Source organism: Ictalurus furcatus, chromosome 13 (assembly GCF_023375685.1).
Source record: "Ictalurus furcatus strain D&B chromosome 13, Billie_1.0, whole genome shotgun sequence".
Lineage (NCBI taxonomy): Eukaryota > Metazoa > Chordata > Actinopteri > Siluriformes > Ictaluridae > Ictalurus > Ictalurus furcatus.
Window position 1 is genome coordinate 16,994,295 of NC_071267.1, and position 21,540 is coordinate 17,015,834.

Genomic DNA, 21,540 nt, shown 5'->3' on the forward strand with positions numbered 1-21,540 from the left:
CAGTAAGTCACTTAGAAAAAATGATCAGTTGTCTTTTAATGTGTGGGCAGTTTTGCCAAAATAAGATCTTTATGCAGTATTGTTGCTAAAACTCAAAGATACTGTGATCTGGGGTGTTGTTTTCACCTCGAGATTTTCCCCATGATGCCCCACAACTCCTATAAATCTTGTACACTCAAATGCAAATGTTGATGGAGGTGTCCTTAAATTCCATCAGAGATATATTGCATCCAGGCTGCAGTGAGAAGCAAACGAGAAAAGGCCGGATTGCTTTGGAGAATTGTATTTCCAAGTGATGTGAGAATATACAGAGTCGCTGGACCAAAACCCGAAGCCAGGGAATTCACTTTTGATTCTGAACGGAGCATTGTTGGAGAATAGTGCTGATCAGGTTTGCCTCCTGTTTTCCCAAGCACACACAGAGGTGTAGAATTCTTTATTTTTGAGGAAAAGAGAGGACAGAGAAGAAAGGAGTGCATGATGGAGAGTATGATGAAGTAGCTGACGAAGGCGATGGAGCTGTGTCTCAGTGCACTGCTAGGATGATGGATGGACTTTGAGCAGATTTGCTGAACATTAAAAGGCTGTGGAAGCCGCTGGGCTTTTCAGACAGGCAGATGGAGAGGGGCTCAGAGAGAGAGAAATAGTGTGGCAGAGGTTTCTTTCATACCTGTCCACCACCTTACACTAGGAAACTATTCATTAGTTTCAGGAAGGCGTTTTGCCCCTGTCCCAAGCAACATCTGTTACCAAGGTGTAAGGTGAATGGGTGAAATAGATTGGCCTTGTTGCTTGATATGTAACACTATTACAGTAATGTACATTGGGTAGTGCTGTGTACTTCCTGTCAAATTCTGAAATTTATGTTGTGCTAACTTTCACTACTCTCATCTGATCTGGGTGTGTTGTAAATCCTAATGTATTTTACATGTATGGAAATACACAGTTAAGTAAAATAGATTCAAAAGATCTACACTGGAAATTCCTTCTGCACTTTCTATCCATACTTCCCAAATCCAGAGTTGGGTGTAATCTAATGGCTTTTTCTGATAACGCAGTAATGTAACGCATTACATTGTAAATTCATATAATTTGATTACAGTTACTGATGTGAATAAAATTATTTAAAAAAAATTTACTGTTAAGAACACAATATTAAGTAAAATTCATTTTTAAAATAAATCAGGTTTTGCTCCAAAGATTTTTTCTTCAGCCCTGAAAAATTCTCCACTTGGAGCAGTTTGTCACTAACTGAACCTTAACTGAACGTCAGTAAAAGAAGACCACCTGTAATTTTATATCTTCAGTGAACGGAGGCGAGACCAATCAGTCTTATTGGCTAACAGTCTCTCAATTCTGCCAAGCACTAGCTCACACAGTTAATGCGAAGAAAATGGATATACTCCGATTAATTTTTTTAAACCAGTAAAGGGGAAACTGAAACAGTAACATCATCTGATGCTGATCAGGAAAACAAGGTGTGTAAATGTCTATATGCGTTCCAGTTTACGTGAACATAATAGGAGCAGTGCATAAGGAAAGATAATATACTTTGCAACCCATACAGTGATAGCTTAGCTGTGTCTCCGCTTGGCTAGTGACACCAAACGATCCTAGTTATAAAAGTTTTATATTTTATTGGTCTGGTATTCCTACAAGCAGTGACAACACCCGAGGCAAGATTTATGATAAATCCAACTCTTTCTGATCATGTCATACACTGCGCGCTAAAAGTACTGAAAGAACTATGAGTTTCACTTTGTAGTGTACTTTTGTAGGTTTTGAAAGTAACATGAAAGTAAAGTAATTAGTAATCCGATTACTTTTTACATGCTCAGTACTCAGTACTCAGTAATGTAATCAGATTACAATTTTATAGTAGTAATTAGTCATCTTTAGTGGATTACTTTTTTGAGTAACTTACGCAACACTGCCCAAATCACTAATTAGGTGTTTCAATTTAAAACACAACACACCAGATACCATTGCTAATCACCTCAATATAAACTTCACGTAACGGTAAGCCAATTTACTCACAATTATATTTCATTTTGTCCTAATCAAACCATTGTACTTAGATAATCACAAATTACCCTTTGAGCTTAAGCAGTCCAGCACAGCATGATGTCAAATTACATTTTACATTGCAAAATGAAAAATAAGTACAGACTTTCAATCATCATGCCAAAGGTATATTCATGCAGGGGTTTTTTTTCCCCCCATTGCTGTTGTATTAGATGAGGATACAATAAGCACCCAGTGGTGTTAAAACATGGTTCTGCAGTTAACAACAGACAACTGCTAATTTTGATTTTAATTAAATAAATTAGAGAGGCACTAATAGTCAAAGTGTGCACATCTGTATTCAGATTGATCTATGAACCTATGCGCTTATTTGACAGCTACATGAGTAAGGTAGTTTGTCTAAAAGAGAAGATACAGATTTCAAGTGTGTCTTTTATGTTTAAAAATAAAGAAATAAGTAAATAGTTACATTTCATTGTCTTCTACTTCACCCGAGTCAATATTGTTACCTTCACAATAATAGTGAATGTTTAAAATATATTTTTTTTAAAAACATTTGCCACAAACATCAATCAGTAATCAAGATAAATGTACTCATCAGCTTAAAGGACTGTAACTACTGGTCCAGTACATGGTACTCTCTACATTTATAAGAGTAGTTAAACAATAATGAACTGACCATATATCATCCATAACCTGCCCACATTTTGATTTACATTTAGTCATTTGGCAGATACTCTTATTCAGGGAGAATTACAAAACATGAAGAGTTCATAATTGATAAACTGTAAGATGAGTCCAGTGTTAGTTTGTACTAGTGCCATTGAGATCTAGATGGTTACAAAAAACAATTTCAACATAAGTGAATAGGACAAGCAGTTACGAAAGAATGATTTAAAAGTACTTAAATAATAAAAATAAATACTCAATAATAATAATAATAATAATAATAATAATAATAATAATAATAATACAACAGGTGCTCTATGCGATGTGAGAGAAAAGACTGTTAAAATATTAATCACACCATTCATTTGTGTTCTGCTTCACCTCTACAAACACAGACTTGCACACAGGAAGCAAAGCATTTTCATAACTTGACTAGACTTGTTGTCATTTATGTATATTAGTAGTGTATTAACGTATTTTACTGACAAGCTAGCAATCATTGATCTGTGCCAGATGCTAAATGTTGACTTTAAACCCCAAGAGCAACCTTAATTCTCTCTCTTTGCTCCACCATGTAAAATGTGTGCTTTCCATTCTGGTTCTTTTAGAGGGGGCATGAGATTTATTAACTCCCGGTCATCAGTGTCCTACTGCATCAGCACCTTCATTCACCAAATGCAATGCTAAACACAAAGATGTCTTCAGTCTTCATAAAAATACATATTATGCAGTCTTATACAAATTGCTAAACTAAGACAAATCTAAAGATAAATGTGATGTCAAATTAATGCAATTATCCTGACTAGAGTCATTTATAAACATCAACTTTGCTATATATTCAGTATATTAGGCTACTGTTACTTTTTTAATATTCTTATTTGAATATTAGCATATTAGTCTAATCTTTATTTTATAAACTGGTATGCCATTTGGGGTCTTTTGCTTGTAGATTACCTCACAGTGCAACTGATAGAGAATTTCATCTACAAAATGTGATCTACTTTGTCAGTGTGCATTTTCTATCAGCCAATTTGCTAAAAGATAAATAAATAAATATTTTTAATATCAGATCCTTTCAGTAATCAGAATGTCTGAATGACTTGACGAAGCACAAATCAGAACCTTTTCCTGTTTCTTTTTAACTTAAGTTATAGAATTAAGTCTCCAACTAAGAATACAGCCCAAAATGTACAGTAAAGTTTGCACAGGGGTGCAAACAGTAGACAAAGAGCAAGGTAATGCATGATGTAACACCTGTAAATTATTACAACACACAGGGAATGGGTAAAAAAAAATTAAGTCATTATTGTCTTTAGTGTTTGATTTTTCCTAGCAGATGTTGACCTATTATGACCACATATGATGAGAGCGTCAGTAGTGCTTCCTAACACACCACAATCAGTTAAACGCATAATGATGCTCCTAGGGAATTTATTGTGAGAGCAAAATCAACACATTTTCATGGCCAAAGCAAGAAGGGAAGATATCAATACCCAAAGTTTACGGTCAGGTGTGAAATGACACAAGGCGATTTGATGACGCTCAGATCAATGGTGTAACCAAATTTAGATTTCAGGAGTCCAGAAGAAATATGTTGCAGGTCAAAGGGACAGACCTGCTGTCTCTAATGCCTGTGTATTGTGGGGATTGCCAGAAGTATCTGTAGTCCACTGAAACGGTGCCTGGCTCAGGAGCGGCTGTGAGGTTAATGATAAGGAGGCTTTTTCTAAGCTCTAGCAGCATTTGCATCCAAACAGCAGATTTAGTCTAGAACAGAAACTGAGAATCATCTGTTTCTTGGACAGTGGAAGTATTTATTTGGCCTGTATGTTTGAGTTGGAAGTGAGCTCCTCCTTGTACAGTGTGTAGTACAACTTAATAGTTATCAAAATAATTTGTGCCAGTGGAAAAACTGTGATTGATGTGCTAGTAAAAAGATATTAAGCCGACTGCTAATTAAGCAATTACACAAATTCATTTAGTTTCTGATATAAAACATCAAGGCTGACCAGAAACAGTGTAGCAGAAGAATCCTTCCTGAATAATGCTGCCTGAATCCTCAAATTAAATTTCATGCATTAAATTAAACATCCCTGTAAAAAAAAAAATACAGATTATTTCACAAACGTACTGCACATATGTCACCCTAGTCACCCTTTTTTTTCTTTTAGAAAGTGAATACTTTAAGTAAGGAATTAAACACAATGCTGTTCAAAGGAAATAATCTATGACCATGTGGTGGGTTGCGGCCTGATATGGAGCGGAAATGGATTGTTTTCCAATCCTGAAGGGTTTTTTTTCCCCTCTTATATCACAGTAATATGCCAATGATCATAATTTTTAATTTATTAGATTGAATGACATGTCATGCTTTTACCCATTTATATTTACACTTGTTACACATCTTTTGGAATGTCTTGCAAGACAAGTTAGTTCCTGTTATCATTTATGTTGTAGCAGCTATAAACAACCATTCACTCATAAATCTCTCTTTTTCTCTCACTTGAGTCAGTAAGAAAAAAAAAGACCATCATGTGACAATGGAAAGCACACAATCCTCAGTCCTGAAGTCTTTCCCATGGCAGAAAACCTACTGACCATTACAGTGTGCTGACATCTGAGACTTCTTCCATAAATACATATTATATAAATGCTTCCTTACAGAAAAATTATATATCTATTTATTATTATATTTAGATTATGTGGAGCATCCACCATACAAGTCACTGTCAATTAGTTACGATAGGAACAATAAGGTATTAGAAAAAGCAAAATTGTGTAAACCCATGCTGTTAAAGCAGTGCTGTTATCGAACATGAATCAACACCTTCAGGATCAGATCAGAGAATTCAGTGCTATACACTGTGCTATAATTCAAAACAATACATGTCAACTTGTATGACTGGGATTTGATTACCTTTTTTATGCTTATTGGTATGTAGGGGGGGGCATGTTGGCTTAGTGGTTAGCACATATGCCTCACACCTCCAACCTACGGCCTGTGTGCACAGAGCTTGCATGTTCTCTCCGTGCTTCGGGGGTTTCCCCCGGGTACTCCGGTTTCCTCTCCAGTCCAAAGACATGCATTGTAGGCTGATTGGCATTTCCAAATTGTCCGTAGTGTGTGAATGGGTGTGCGATTGTGCTCCAGGCTTCGTGCTACCCTGTGTAGGATAAGCAGTACAGAAAATGGATGGGGGGTATGTAGTAGGACATAATGGTAAATGGTCTACACTTATATAGCACTTTTATCCAAAGTGCTTTACACTGTGTCTCATTCACCCATTCACACACACTCACACACCAATGGTAGCAGAGCTGCCATGCAAGGTGCTAACTTGCCATCGGGAGCAACTTGGGGTTCAGTGTCTCGGCATGTGGAGTTATGTGGGCCGGGAATCGAACCGCCAATCATACGATTAGTGGACAACCCACTCTACCACCTGAGTCACAGCTGCCCTGGGCATGATGGACATGCGCGGAGTCATGTGATTCTAGCCAATGTTAGATCAGCCCAAACTCTCCAAAAACTAAACTGTACAGTAAGTTCCCAACTGAAGAGTAAAGGCATGACTTTTCTTTTTGTTGTTGCAGAGGACAAGCACCTTAGAGGATGAAGGGAAAGAATTCCTAATGTGAAAACCCCCTGTCAGGCAATGGCCCCTTTGATTCCCATTTCAAACACTGACTCCTCCAGCTGGGAATGCTGCATTTGAAAGTGACTTTCTTATGGACAACAGCTTGTTTTTTTTGTTGTTGTTGTTTTTGTTTTTTTGCATTTGCTTCTTATAAGTGTCCAAAGATCTTTGAAAGTTGACAGCGTTTTAGACAGTGCTTTAAAAGCTGTAAAAACTATTGTGTCTGTTGTTGATTTCACCTTTTACACAAGTCCAGTATAGTGCAGTCCGTTTTCCATTGTGGCAATAAACAAAACTTTATCTGCCATGTAGAGGGTTAAAAAAAAAAAAAGGTTTAAACCAGCTTTGAAGTTATACCACTAGTGCTTTGAACTTCTCAATGTCACAGGGTTTTTAGGTTCTCATAAAGGCTGCAGTGGGACTCACCTTCAACTTTGGTGAAACTGCTCAACCAGATCAATACCACTATTATTATACCCAGAGACAGCCCGTATATTAGTCTAATGTGAATGTGTGAAAAGTGTTTTGATGTCTGAAAGTATATTTATACCCCTTGCTGCTGAAAAAAAAATAGAAATATGCATTATCATATATTATTGCCAGAATAAACACAAATCGTCTACAGTTGAAAATCAGTGGAGTTTTATTTAAAAAGCACACACTGATGCTGTCCTTCCTGGTTTGATTGGAGCAGCGGGAGTGTGTTTGTGATTTACTGAGGCCTGCTGAAAGATGAATACGCTCCACTACCTGAATGACTTTGAAGTTCTAGTGTGGGTTTGGATTGATAGTGTCAGAAATCTGTGGTCATTATATGTTGACGTGGTGGTGTCTACAGGGATGCAGTTTTGTATTGTATATTTGCTCGCATAGATTTGGTAACTGTAAATACAATTTCAATTTGTACCCTGGGAAATATCAGTATGTGGAGGCTAGGCCATAACACAGACCTGTGGTTTATTTCAGTTTTACTTAGTGCCTCTGATCAATCATATTTACATTTGTTTCTACATTTTGCCTGCATGTAGAATTTATATATCCTCTGGCTGGCCTGATTCGGCATTGCAATTGCTTCCTTTCATGTCTGATGATGTTCTTCCTCCTCATTCTAATGTGTTTAAAAGAAATCATCCCAGCCTGCTCGCATTAGGGTTTTCCTTTCAGTAAAGTTCTGTTATGTCGAAAAATAAAAATGAAAATTAAAGCTACAGTTTTTAAATAAATAAATAAAAACACAGGGTTTTTTGTTTTCTTTTCTTTTCTTTTGTTTTGGTAAGCATGATAAAAAAAAAAAAAAGATTGCTCTATAATATGATGCCCCTGAGGTGCTGTGTGTCTCCCTGACAATAGTAATTCACATTCAATGCTATATCAGGGGTATCAGGACGGAATTGCTGGGAAATTTGTATGTATACATCATACGGCAGTGCAAGTACATCAAGAGACATCTTACCCTAGCTTTAGGCATGAAAGAGGTCTGTCTACACTGTGACTAGCAGGTGCTGGCAGCCAATCAGGAGAGATACAGAGAGATACAGAAATATAGAAAGATTGATATCTGAAATGTTTGTGATAGGCTGGAGAGCAAAATACACAGATTACATTTGAATTACAAGTGACCAGAGGTGATAGTATTGTACTCTACATTGTATTTCAGATAGCTCGAGCCAGTGGGCTTGCCTGTGTCTAACAGCATTGGAGAAATACTAAGCCTCACATACATTGCTTGCAATACACAATACTGTGAGACACTGTCCAAAGAAATAGCGTTCTATGAGATTACAGCAGAGCAACTGAGAGGTTTTACGCTTTCACCTAGTACTCAGTAACTGACCGTCACACTGATGTACACACATTTTTTATTCTAATAACACTTTTGTAATCTTAAGAAAAAGGCAGATCATTTTATTGAATTATGAATTCTTGGGCTGGACTCCAAACTACATACTACTATGCAAATAGGCTTGGTTTAATTACTATTTAGGCATACTACAGTATAAAGGGTTCAGTATGTAGTTTGAGACGCAGCGATGATTCTTTCTGAATCTACATTTTTTACTCTATTTTCTAGTGTGAAATTTGAAGAGTATACCCAGCAGCTTTAAATAAAACAGTCAAAAATGGGGAGCAATGCCAGGGAAGCTAGAGAGTGTAATGCCAGGGAATGCCAGGGAAGCTAGAGAGTGGAGGGGTAAAACGAAGATTTTAATAAAAGTAGCTTACATGAAAAAAAGAAAAAATAATTCTACACTATGCTTTGATTAGTGACTGTAAATTCCAATAACATATTCTTATTCTTCTAATCATGACATGATCAAACTATTTCTTGAAGTAGAAAAACAAGTTACTCTGCTTTCTGGCATGTTTTTGTGTGTAAACTATAAAGTGATTCTGATACCTCTGCAGTAAGTTAATACGAAACTGCCAATGTCTTATATTACCTTATATTGTCTTATATATTGCCAGTGTATATTACCTTAATAAAAATTTGTGTTTGTAATACATACAAACTACAAACTATATCTAAAAGTACTTCATCTCCTTCATCTTCCTCCTCTTTCAGCTGCACCCGTTATGGGTTGCCACAGCGGGTCATCTGTCTCCATTATGGAAATCCGGTTTATGATCTGCATATTTAATTTGGCACAGGCTTTAAAAATAAAGATTTTTTTTTTTAAGCCGGATGTCCTTCCTGACGCAATCCTCCATTTTATCCGGGCTTGGGACCAGCACTGAGAGTGCACTAGCTTGTGCAACCCCGGTGGATTGGTTTGGTGCCCAGTCTGGGGCTCAATCCCACAATCCTGAGATTAAGAGTCTCATATACCAACTGAGCACTTATCTATAAAAGTACTATACATTAAATAATTCAACATTGTATTGGCATAATGAACAAAATGTAATTGACATTACATAGTTTCTTCTGTATTACACTAGTTAGATCATTAGTTCCATAACTAACTACTGAAATATTAGCTAACCTACTTGTATCAGAAAGTTAACAATAAATGTAGCAGACTAAGTGCTCATATATAGAGAAAATTAGGTGCACTTAAATGTTTTGTTTATGTCTGTGCACCATAAAGTTTAACATGCCATCCTGCTACCGCCAGAGGATAGTCTTATTTCACCTCATTCCACCTATTTATACAGAATTAAAATTGTATGGGTAATATACCCTTGAACTTTGTTCTTTGTTTGTCTGTAGGACAGATAAATCAATAGATAACTAAAATAAACTCCAAACAAGAATTAAAATATGTACCAATAATGAAGGCGTGCTGGACTCATTTTCCCCCAAAATTCCAAAGAGAGTCTTGTAACACTAACATCATGCAGTGTACAATGAATGTCTATCCCATAAAGGGTGCTGATGCATGGAAGTAGCTGGGCATCAGACACTAAATGGAGGTTTGTTGTTCCATGTTGGGCCACAGCTGCTCTGTCTGATTCCAATGGGAAATACATCTAGCCCCCCAAAGTGCCAAAGAGCCAATAGTGTCGCATATCTTACCCACACTGAGACTGCACTGATGCTACACTATAATTCTCTGGGAACATCCCAGGATTGTATTTTTAAATTATTATTTTAATATCTTAGAAATTAGTATATTTCATCAGTTAAAGCAATGTGTTTAAAAAAAAAAAACTTTCATGACGTATTATGTACATTTGTATGTAAAATTAAAAAAAATAATATTCAGCATATTTAAAATATTTGTGTGTGTGTGTGTGTGTGAGAGAGAGAGAGAGAGAGAGAGAGAGAGAGAGAGAGAGATTCAGTAGAAAGTGTGTGAGAGAACCCATAGAGAAAACGCAGACACACATCAGCCCAAACAATGAGAGGGTCCGCAATTAATGGCAGGGATCAGCTGGTCTAATGTCATTATACATTCCCTTCATTTTCTACAGTGGGGCCGTTTGATCTTTGAATACCCACCAGACCCTCCTCCCTCCTTCCATCTCTCTCTCGCTCACTCCTGCTCACTGTTCTTCTCTGCCTTCCTCCTCCCTCCTCCCTTTCTCCTCTTGCCATCAGAACCTCCCCCTTTCTGTCTCCGTGGGCTCACATTGGCTTGTGTGTGTGTGTGTGTGTGTGTGTGTGTGTGCGCGTGTGTGAGTGAGTGTGTGTGAGTGAGTGTGTGTGTGTGTGTGTGTGTGTGTGAAAGTGCACGACAGAGGCTTGATGACAGAGGGCCCTGGACCATTCCAACGCTCAGCACACCTCCCCAGCACACACAGAGCAGCTGAGTCCGACACCAACAGCACAGAGAAAGCAAAGGCAACGAGGAGGAGAGAAAAGCCCGTCAGAAAGAGGAAGCTGAGAAACAGAGACAGTGAGTGAGAGAGAGGTATAAAGAGAGAGAGAGAGAGAGAGAGAGAGAGAGAGGGAGGGAACGAGAGTGTGTGAGAGAAAAAGAGAAGAGAGATAGATAGACAGAGAGAGAGAGAGTGAGAGAGCAGGATCTCCCAGCTTGATGCGCAAAACGTCCCGTTACCACATGCTGTGCTCCATGGCGAACACGGGCTGCGTGCTGCTCTCCGGCTCTGGGCTCTTACCTCACTCACTCCAGTGTCCACCTGCGTTCCTCTATCTGACCGAGGTAAGGCAATCCTCCTCTCTCTCTCTCTCTCTCTCTCTCTCTCTCTCTTCCTTTCAGTCTCATTCTCTTTTCCACTTTGCGGGTAGCACGTGCTGGCATTGTTAACCCCCCCCCCCACCCCACTACTCCCAGCCCCCACTGGAGCCTTCGCTGAGGGTCATCCCACTTTGATTTTGCGCTATTAGTTTGGGAAACCCGCAATCTTGTCCGGAGTAAATTATCCGCACAGTTTCTTGCCTTTTTTTTTTAGATCATGAGAAGTAGTTTTCATGTATAAACATTGCATTTCTTTTTCTTTTTTTTACTTTCTTGTTAGTTTGGTTAGGAGTTTATTTGGGACAATCAAACTTTATTCATTTCACATCGTCTTTGTACACCTTCGTATCACTGCTACCGAATGCATCTGAAAATACGTTTATACAATTGCCATTTTTTAAAATTATTGCTAAACATTAGTAGACTTACATGAGACAATTCAGGGTGATAGAATTAAGCACACAGACATGTTTCCGCACTCTTTATTCGAATGCATGGTGGAGTGCGCCCTGATCAGAAGTTGTGTGAGCGCTTCTTGGCAGGACGCTCTGTCTTCTCTGCTCAGGCTACAACGGAGAGTAGCCAAACTCCAACTAAATGAAGGCTGGCTGACTTTTCTGAAGGTGTCTGGAAATTGCATGTGAATGCTGGCATGGAGTCGTGTGTGTGTGTGTGTGTGTGTGTGTGTGTGTGTGAGAGAGAGTGTGTGTCTGTTTTACTACAGGCAACATGTGCAATGGCAGCCTGTGTCTTTCCTCTAGACAGTGTGTTATTGCAACAATATAAGAATGATAAGACTGTTGAGAGATAACCTGCCGCGCTCTGCTTCCAAATCGCCCCACACTCATCACCTTAACAGCCCCTTGTCCCTTTACACACACACACACACACACACACACACACACTACCAGCTGTCCAGCCTCTGCCATCCTACTTACTTTTCCTCTGTGTCTATGTGTAAATGAATTGTTGGTGGTTTGGGATACACATGTATAATCTGGGCAAGAATGGGAATATATATTCCATTTGTTTATGTGTGAGTGTGTGTGTGTGTGTGTGTGTGTGTGTGTGTGTAGTTATTTAATAAGCCCTCCTCCAGTTTTAGACATTTTTTTTTTGTATAAAACGGAAATGTGTAGGAATTTATTTTATCTTGCTGTGCTCAGTTTTTGCAAAAAATTATAATCCAGTCAGATAAACGCATGGGACGCTTTTAGGAAAAATGTGGCATTCTGAAAATCACATTTATTTCCAGTTTGTATTTGCAAAATAGTCCATGACTATTTCCATGCTTCAGTATTTCATAATTATTTTTTTTGTCCTCATCTATAATGAAAACCTTTTCATTTGCCTATATCAGTTTATACATGTAAGATGTTTTTCCTCCTTTTTCATATCTTCTTCAAATGAGCATGGGTCTAAGCTGCATTTATTTCAATGTGCCTCTTCTGATGGATCGACACAAACTGCAGTCATCACTTCAACATAGATTTTTGAGAGCTGTGCTGCTTGTTTAAAAATTTATAGCGAACACGATTTAATACGTAGATGAAAATTAATAATTCACCTATCAAATTCATGCAGTTTTACCCTTACAGTGATGCTTGTAGTTGGTAAAACTTACGCTTTTTAGGTTTTGGTGTGTCACTTCTTTTAAAATTGTGGATATTTTCATAAAAGTTAACAGTTCCAAAGGTTTTACAAAAAATAATTGTAGTTTTAATTTTTATGGTTTTGAAGCGTTGTGGGATTTTTATCATCACTAATGTATGTATGTGTATATATATATATTTCTCACCACTATGATATTTTGTGGGTGCGTGTGTGTGTGCGTGTGTGTGTGCATGTGTGTGCGCGCGCGTGTGTGTGTGTGTGTGCATGTCTTCCTACAAGCTCCATGCAAGAGTGCTGGTATATTGTGTGTATCCGCTCATCTGTATGTGTGTGTGTGTGTGTGTGTGTGTGTATGTGTGTGTGTGTGTGTGCATGTCTTGCTGCAGGCTCCATGCAAGAGTGCTGGTATATTGTGTGTATCTGCGCATGTGTGTGTGTGTGTGTGTATGTGTGTGTGTGTGTGTGTGTGTGTAAAATTGCTGCTCAGTGCTCTGCACCTGCATTCCTGCTTGCCTTTACTGGATAAAGGATTATCGGGAGTGCCAGACTGAGCTTTTGTTTCAGTTAAAGGGAAAAGTTTCAGCTCATTCCAGCATACAGCACTTTTTGTTTTGTTTTTTTAATGCTTTCCTTTCTTGCTCTGTCTTCAATTGTTACTTTGTTAGTGTGGTTGTGTATCCATGAATACATGTGCAGATATGGAGAAGAGTTTCTGATCGTTTCTTAGAATTTAAAATATAGTCGAGAAGAGTGAGGCGAGGGAGAGAAGAAAGGACTGAACGAAGACATGGTGTAGTGTTTTGAAGGTTATATTGAATGGTTGAAATAATAATGAGCAAGCGATTGATATATAGCATCTCAGACGTGCTCCAGGATTAATTCTCCCATACAATAGGAATGTTTGCATATATTTTATTTTTACTTTTTTTTATTTATTTAATTATTTATTTATTTAATTATTTATTTGTAGACGTGAAACCATCTGCATTTATCTTGAAATTTCGTTCTATAGGATTTGCCCTCACTGAACTTTATTGCAGTGGCCGCTGCTTTTCAGAGCTTAAGTCAATACAGAGCAGTAAATTTGCTTGTGCAAGCATCTCGCGCTCATTGGAGGACAGAAATCTTTACTCGTGCCCAGGATAGTTAAACAATTCCCACGATTGTAAATATATCGGAATTTCTTCCAGTGGCTCAGGTCTTATATGTAGCGGAGACATGCTCCATAATCTTTCTCTCTCTCTCTGTCTCTCTCTCTCTCTCTCTCTCTCTCTCTCTCACTAACACACAGGAATTATGTATACTATATAAGTAAAAAATAAAGTCAATAAAAGAACAAGGAGGCTCAAGTCCTTTAGTACAATATTATGCTATACAAGGCTTAATAAAAACAAGAGTAAGGAAAAGATTCTAAGAGCTGAAATGCTGCTCACAATGCGAAACACCGAGCGAGATCGGGAAGTATTCGGGGAAGCCGCAAAGGGAAGAAATGCAGACGAATGAGGCTGGGCTGAGATCTTAATAGCACCTAGGATTTTGTCGTGCTTTTACCCTGCTGGAGGCGAGTGAGCAAGTGATTCCTCCTGAGATTCATGTTTGCCTGCTCCTTGACACTGCCCCCACTAATTATCCCCACATATTTGCAACACACCTCTCTTTGCGTTTTGGTATGCATGTCCACGTATGTGCATGTGTATCTCTGTTGAACTCTGCAGGGGTTCGTTTCAATCTCTTTAGCACACCGAGTGACTGTAACTGAGTGCTCACTACATCGTTAAGAAATGGGGCTGTCAATAATGGATGACGTAATGCGTCAGTGGTGAGTCGAGGCGATAAAGCTCAGCTGATGCTGATTACACTAATGCATACTGTATGAACAGTAGAAACTATTCATATGTCTATTTTGTGTGTGTGTGTGTGTGTGTGTGTGTGTGTGTGTGTTGAATAAGTACTCAGTATGTATCAGACATCAGTGCCTGAACAGGACACATTTTGTCATAATTTTAAAAAAGTAAGTACTAGTTAGCTAGGGTTTATTTTTTTTCTGAATTGAACGCTGATTTATTTATTTATTTATTTTGCTTAGCCATGTAAATTGCATTTTAAGGTTCTGCCAATTAGTGTAGTGATTCCTCTAGGATTTAATTTACTTTAGTGGCATACTGTATTTTCTTAAAATATAATTGTGTTGGTTTTATTTAAAATAGATCAGCACATTTTCTTTTAGTTAATGATTAATGAGACACTAAACACAAAGACATGTGTCTATGTGTATTTAAGTCCAGCAGAGTGAAAACCTGTTTCCAGTATACAGAGAAACTGAAGCAAGAGCACACTGTTAGCACTGCAGAGCTGTAGGTGAACACACACACACACACACACACACACACACACGCACACACACACACACAAACACTTATACGGGTGTTTTCCCCAGGCGAGTATTGCACTTCACCGATGCAAAGTGAACCGAGCATTTTCATATCAATACTAAATGAGAGTGCTCTCTATAGGTTTCTCTCTCTGTAATGTGATGTAGTCTAGCTCTGATTAAAGTATGGCTTCTATCAGCTTCACTAAATTATTGATTAAAACACCAGGAAAGTGCCAGCATTTGTCTCTGTCTGCTCTCTCCCATTGTCATGGGCAGACGTAAGCTATAGAACAGATTTCAGCTCTCTGTCTTTTCATTACAGCATACAAACACACATATATATATATTTAATGCAGCTGGATGACTTAGTACACAGAATCTAATATATTATTATATATAATTGTAGGTGATGTTATCTATTGTGTATTGAATTTTCATCGTACTGTAAAGACGTTCTAGGGTTTATTAGTGTTTTAAATGATGTTAGATATGTCATAACTGTATGTTTTGGGAAAATCTGCTTCGGTCTTTATTTTATTCACTGTGATTGCTGTTATATTTTAAAATCTGATTTCAATTATAATGAACAGTTCTATAAAAAGAAGTAATAGATCCACTTTTAACCACATGGTTGTAACCACTTTTTGTTCAAATCTAAAAACAAAGGTGTTATTGTGTAATTGGACCCTTGCATTTTTGCTATGCAATATCTCACAATACAAAATAATAATTCCTCAACGTATAATTATCTCAAAACACATTTACAGCCGCAGTAGTGTGTCATACCAGATGTGCAGCCTGAAAATTCCTCTTCTCGTCTGTTCCCTTACTTCCAGACATTTCATCCTTGATAATTAGCGGATATAAGACGTTTTATTTCAAACATCCTCAGAGAAGTGGGTTGGTTTTTTTCATAATTATCTAAGAGTTGTCATACTTCATGTCATTTGATGTAGAAAAGGAAAGGTCATGTTCTTACAATATTTTCTCTTGCAAGAATTTTTGTTTGTTTATTTGTTTGATTCTCAGTTTAACCACTAACCTGTAGACGTTATATGATTTTATGTAACAATTTATAAAACATGGTAACACGTTCATATCATGTTATTAGACAGTCATAAAGCATTGTACACCTTGTTATATGTTTATGAAAACATATTATACTTAGTAGTTACCTTTATTATGAATTGTTAACATGATGGGTTATAAGTGTTAATAATATAACATATTATAAGTATAATATATAATATAAGTATAATAGTGCATGACACATTATATCACCAATACCAAATAAACCAAGCTTACCTTTATACAGTGCATCCTGTGACCTGTTTTGATTTTTGTTTTCTTTAAAAAAGTAATTATACCAGGGTAATGATCAGGAAATCACAGTACAGAACTTTACAGTATCTTTTTTTGTGTGTCTATGACTAGGAAAACTGGACCGTAATTTCTTTGCTATTGACATTACAATGTGGTATAAACTCTGCTTATAATGCATTGTTAACAATTTATAAATGTATTATAAACATTGCTATACATTGTAATGCTTTCATAAATAACTACAACAGGATGCATAGTATATTATAAATGCATTATAACATATTATGAATGTATTCATAGGTTATTATATATATATATATATATATATATATATATATATATATATATATATATATATATATATATATATATATATGGACTTCATAGAAAGTTATCAACATCATTAATCATTAGGAAGTTGTAATAATTGCAGGCATAAATCAGGATTTATTGTTAGAATGAACCCATGTATGTCAGAGGTTTTAACGATGATAATACTAATGGTATGAGCATGCACAATATATGAACACTGTAAGCCTACACACAGAAAAAAGTGAGAGTGGTATTTTCGCACACTCGGCTGCTGTGTGTGTGCCCCAGCATTGATGTTTCTGTGCTCTGCTGCATGCTGGGATGCCGCTGGCTCTGCACCACAGTTGGGTCCAGAAGTGGGAATCATGGGAGAGTTCATGTCCTCTGGGGCTTTGCAAGAGAACTATACTATTCTCAGGACAGTCTCAGAGTCTCCAAAGACCCTGTAATGCTTGAAGAGGTTTAGAGCAAACTGCATTCATTTTGTGTGTGTGTGTGTGTGTGTGTGTGTGTGTGTGTGTGTGTGGGTGTGAGTGTGTGGGTGTGTGTGTGCGTGTGTGTGTGTGTGTGTGTGTGTGTGTGTGTGTGTGTGCGTATGTGCATGCGTGTGTGTGTGTGCATACGAGAGAAAGTGTGTGTGTGTATGTGTGCGTGTGTGCGTGTGCAGAAGAGAGAGAAAGTGTGTGTGTGTGTGTGCATGTGTGCGTGCATTTGTGTTTGTGTGTGTGTGTGTGCGCATGCTCAATGTTTGTGCAGAAGAGAGAGAAAGTGTGTGTGTGTGCGTGCGTGTGTGCGTGCATGCATGTGTGTGTGTGTGTGTGTGTGTGTGCTCAATGTGTGTGCATAAGACAGAGAAAGTGTGTGTGTGCGTGCGTGAGTGTGTGCATGCGTGTGTGTGTGTGTGTGTGTGTGATTTCTTACAACACAGTCCAGAAGTTTATGTCCTCTCAGTCCACCCCCATGGGATAGAGACACTGACCTCTATGTCTGGCCTTATGAAGGTGGCAGAAATTATAGCAGACATAAAACGAACAAGAGCTGCCTTCAAGTCCTCAGTTGTCATATTTAACAGATTTTTGAATTATGAGAGTTAACATATAAAAGACTTTTATTTATTGCACTGTTGCATTCCGTGCCATTAAAGTGTCAGCACTTTAGATTGTCATTAGCTGTTCAGGTAGCAGGTGATGTCTGAGAACAAGCGCTTATCCTTAAATTAAGACATTTTATTAAACTAGAAAGATACTTCAACTAAAAATAAATCACATATGCAACTTTTATGAGTCTACAAGCATATACGGATGTAGAGCAGGGATTACCAAACATTTTGGGCAAATGACCTCAAATGGACTTTATGAACCCCAACCCTTAATCACCTTCCTTTTTATTTACTGATTTATAGTTTAGGACTCGTAAATCCATATTCAGTCAAATATTTCAGCATATTTTAATGTTTGTTTTCTTTATTTCTGTTGTTCCGAGTCACTTAATGTTTTCCATAGTAGTATTGCTTAACTATGCTACTCAGGACAGCAAAAAAAAAGACAATAATAATAAATGTGGTGTGATCGAATATAACTCCCAGTAACATTTTGAAATATTACTACTACTATAGTTAGAGTGATATTTGTGATATTCATTTGGAAAATAAATGAGTAAAATTAAAGAGATTGTGAGTTTTTCTCATGACCCCATTTGTAAATGAAGTGACCCCACACTATTTTGCAAACCCCTGATGTAGAGGTATATGCCCGATATTTTATTATATTACTATAACATTGTGTTATGGATATGCCTTGCAATATATTTAAAAGGAACAGGTAAACCCATAATGTGTCTCATATATATATATATATATATATATATATATATATATATATATATATATATGTATATATATGTATATATATGTATATATATATACATTGGCCTGCATTTGAACAAAATTATTCATTTAATCATTCACTATTTTAAAACCCAGAGGTAATCCACATATGAGGAATAAATGGGAAATTCAATAGTTGAACCTCAGAGCTCAGGCTCGAACCAGGGACCTTGGAACTCCTGTAGGGCTAAAATATTAAGGGTTTAATACTTAGCCCACTGCCCTCCTATGACCAAAGATGGAAATAGGTGCGGCTGAAGGTTGAACTCCATTTAATTAATTATCTGACTCCAAAAGATAATCTTCTAGTTAGTGCTGGAAGTATAATCTCAGGGTTCTGATTATATTTAGTGTAAAACAGTTTCATGCTAAACTTTCATTAAAAGTTAAGGCTTTTATACAGCCTATAAGAAATAATTATTTTTGTTAGCTCAGAGGTTTATATTGATGTGCAAGCCTAGGCCTTTCCTGTTTACTCGTCAGAGGTTTCATTTAAACTTACAAGTATTAGCTTTTTATATTAACTTGTCAGAGGTCTATTGGTAAGAAAGATCGGACATAATTTCTTACCTAAGAACCACTGAATATTTAAAGATAGAAATAACAAATTAATTTATTAAACAAAATCACAAATGGAGGTATACATAAAATAGAGACAAATGTGACTTATACTATAAGAATGTTGATCTGAGTCGCGGACATAGGATGCGTGATGTTAAAGCATTAACGGCGAAAAGGCGGCCTCTGATGTTATAAGCCCCTTCCTCAATGTTACAAGCCACGCTCTATATTACAAGCCAACCTTGGGTTATACCAAGCAAATCCTCTTATACCCCTGAGCCCCTTTGAAATGAATAGTGACAAAGATACCAAATGGGAATGATTGTTTTATGGCAGGATGGAACCCCCAGCTGATTAGCTCACCCTAAGGAACTGTATGTTAATTAAATTCCTGAGAATGGGTCAGTGGGATCAAAAGGAAAGATGTCCCCCATGCAAACCAGGGATGCCAGCATGTGTGTGTGTGTGTGTGTGTGTGTGTAAATATTACATATTTGATATTTATAGTATCACCACATCGTTCACCATGAAATATGGATTTAAAAAATGCTATAAAGCCTGTCCTGATAAATTCTGTAATTAAACACAGTTCTGATGACCAGTTTTGGTTTACCTGACATCTCTGAAACACATTCCTGATCATTTTAACCTTAATCAAATTACTGCAACAATTTATAAATCTTCTACACTCCACATGTGCAACCAATTCATCTATTGTTTAGTGGGGTGTTTGTTTGTTTGTTTGTTTTATTCATATCACACCAATGTCAGATTTCTTAAAACACAAACCGTGAACACTTGCAGTTCTCACACGATGCTCACAGAACACAATTAATGATTTTTTTTGCTCATTTGCACACCACATATCCCTGCTGCAAAAAGCCAATATTATGTTAACAATTAACAAACCATATATTGTGCAGCACACACACACACACACACACACACACACACACACACACAGATAAACACTGTTGCTGTTAGCTATCAGTGCCTCACAGTTCAATAACACATTTTCCCAACAGAAGGAGATCACCATCATTACTGAGGCAGCATGTTTTAATCCTCTTGCTCAAGATCAGCTTGAGTGAGCGACTCTTCCATATGATCCAACTGCAGCATCTCATTGTTTTTTCCTGTTGTGACTCCTAGACGAGCTAATTAACTGTGTTAGGTGGCTTCATTTTAATACCAGAGACACAGAGTACTTTAGTTCCCCAGTGAGTGAGCAGAAAATTGCTGTGCAAATTGGAGACTGTTGCTTGCCGAGTCTGTGCTTTGCTTTCCGCTCATAGCTGAGAATTTAGACTTGGCGAGTATCAAGAGCGCTTCGCTGTTTTCTCCTGTGCTTTCTAATAAGCCCATATAAGCCTTGGAATCCTGAACATGCAGACCTGCCGTAAAGTTAGAGCCGAATTCTATCCTCTTTTTTTTCTCCCGTCTCGCCTCTGTTGGACACAGTACCATTTCCCAGCCATGCGTAATTTGTTAGGGACGATGCTTCTTATTGAGAGCACAACATCTTTCTGGCTTTATATTATCTTACTCTGTTTTACAGCCTAGGAAAAAGGGAAAACCTTATTGTATCGATTTATTTATTTATTTACGTTCATCTCTCATCCTCGGTTGACTAATGATACCAAACTGTAGGTAAACTGCTTCACCTGTTCCAAGTGGATGCATAAAAATTTCATGGCGTAACAGGCAGATGAGACATTTAACAAACTGATGGGATTTTTTTGAGTTTAAACACTGCCTGTGACATGCTAGCAGTACTCGCTCGTTCTCTTACCCCCGTCATCCTCCGGGATGTGTCTGTGCTGGCTTTCTGCTGGAGTGCAGTCCTGCTTTATCTGTGTATTTAGACAGGCTGGGGAAGAATTACAGTGACAGTGCTTAGGAAATGATAGGCTGGTAGTGAGATATTTGTGCCTCATAAATTCTCCATTCCTCAGCGCAATTTACGACAGCGAGATGTGAGTGTCGGTGTATGTGCATTTGTGTGTGTGTGTGAGTGTGGGTGTATATTTGTGTGTGTATGTGCATGTGTAAGAGACAGCTCATGTCCTTCTGTATCTGTCTCCATCTGGTTAGCCACTTTTGCACTACCATAAATTAAGGGTCCACAGACAGCTTTCCTCAAGTCGCTGTTCACATAAAAATGAGCCTCCATCTTTCTCTCTTTCTCTCTCTCTCTCTCTCTCTCTCTCTCTCTCTCGCTCTCTCTCTCTCTCTCTCTCTCTCAGCTTCTCATTCCATATATGTTAATTGAAAAGGAGCAGTGTATAAGTGAAGCCAGGTTTGACATGGGAGCACAGCCCGATGGCATATGTAGCATGTTATCTAAAGGGCATTAATACAGATGTTAGCACTTTAAAGGTTAGTATGAGACTGTGTTTTTAATGAGCATGGCTTTAGGCCTTACGCACCATGTTGGAGAAGGATACGTGACACTGTTTGCGCTCTTTTTGGCTTCCAGAAGGTTAGTTGTATTGTAAT

At 37.7% G+C, this 21,540-nt stretch overlaps 1 protein-coding gene across 3 annotated transcripts in view; it reads left to right on the forward strand.

The window, feature by feature from the left end:
• Positions 1–21,540, forward strand: part of rbfox3a (RNA binding fox-1 homolog 3a) — a 272,370-nt gene that overhangs the window by 149,321 nt on the left and 101,509 nt on the right. The window contains exon 1 of one of the 3 annotated variants that reach the window (XM_053639963.1): positions 9,869–10,936. The exons of the other annotated variants lie outside the window; for them this stretch is intronic. Coding sequence (XP_053495938.1) covers positions 10,811–10,936 — 126 coding nt within the window. The 5' untranslated portion in view covers positions 9,869–10,810. Of the gene's footprint in view, positions 1–9,868; positions 10,937–21,540 lie in introns of those variants that run through there. 3 annotated transcript variants of the gene reach the window in all.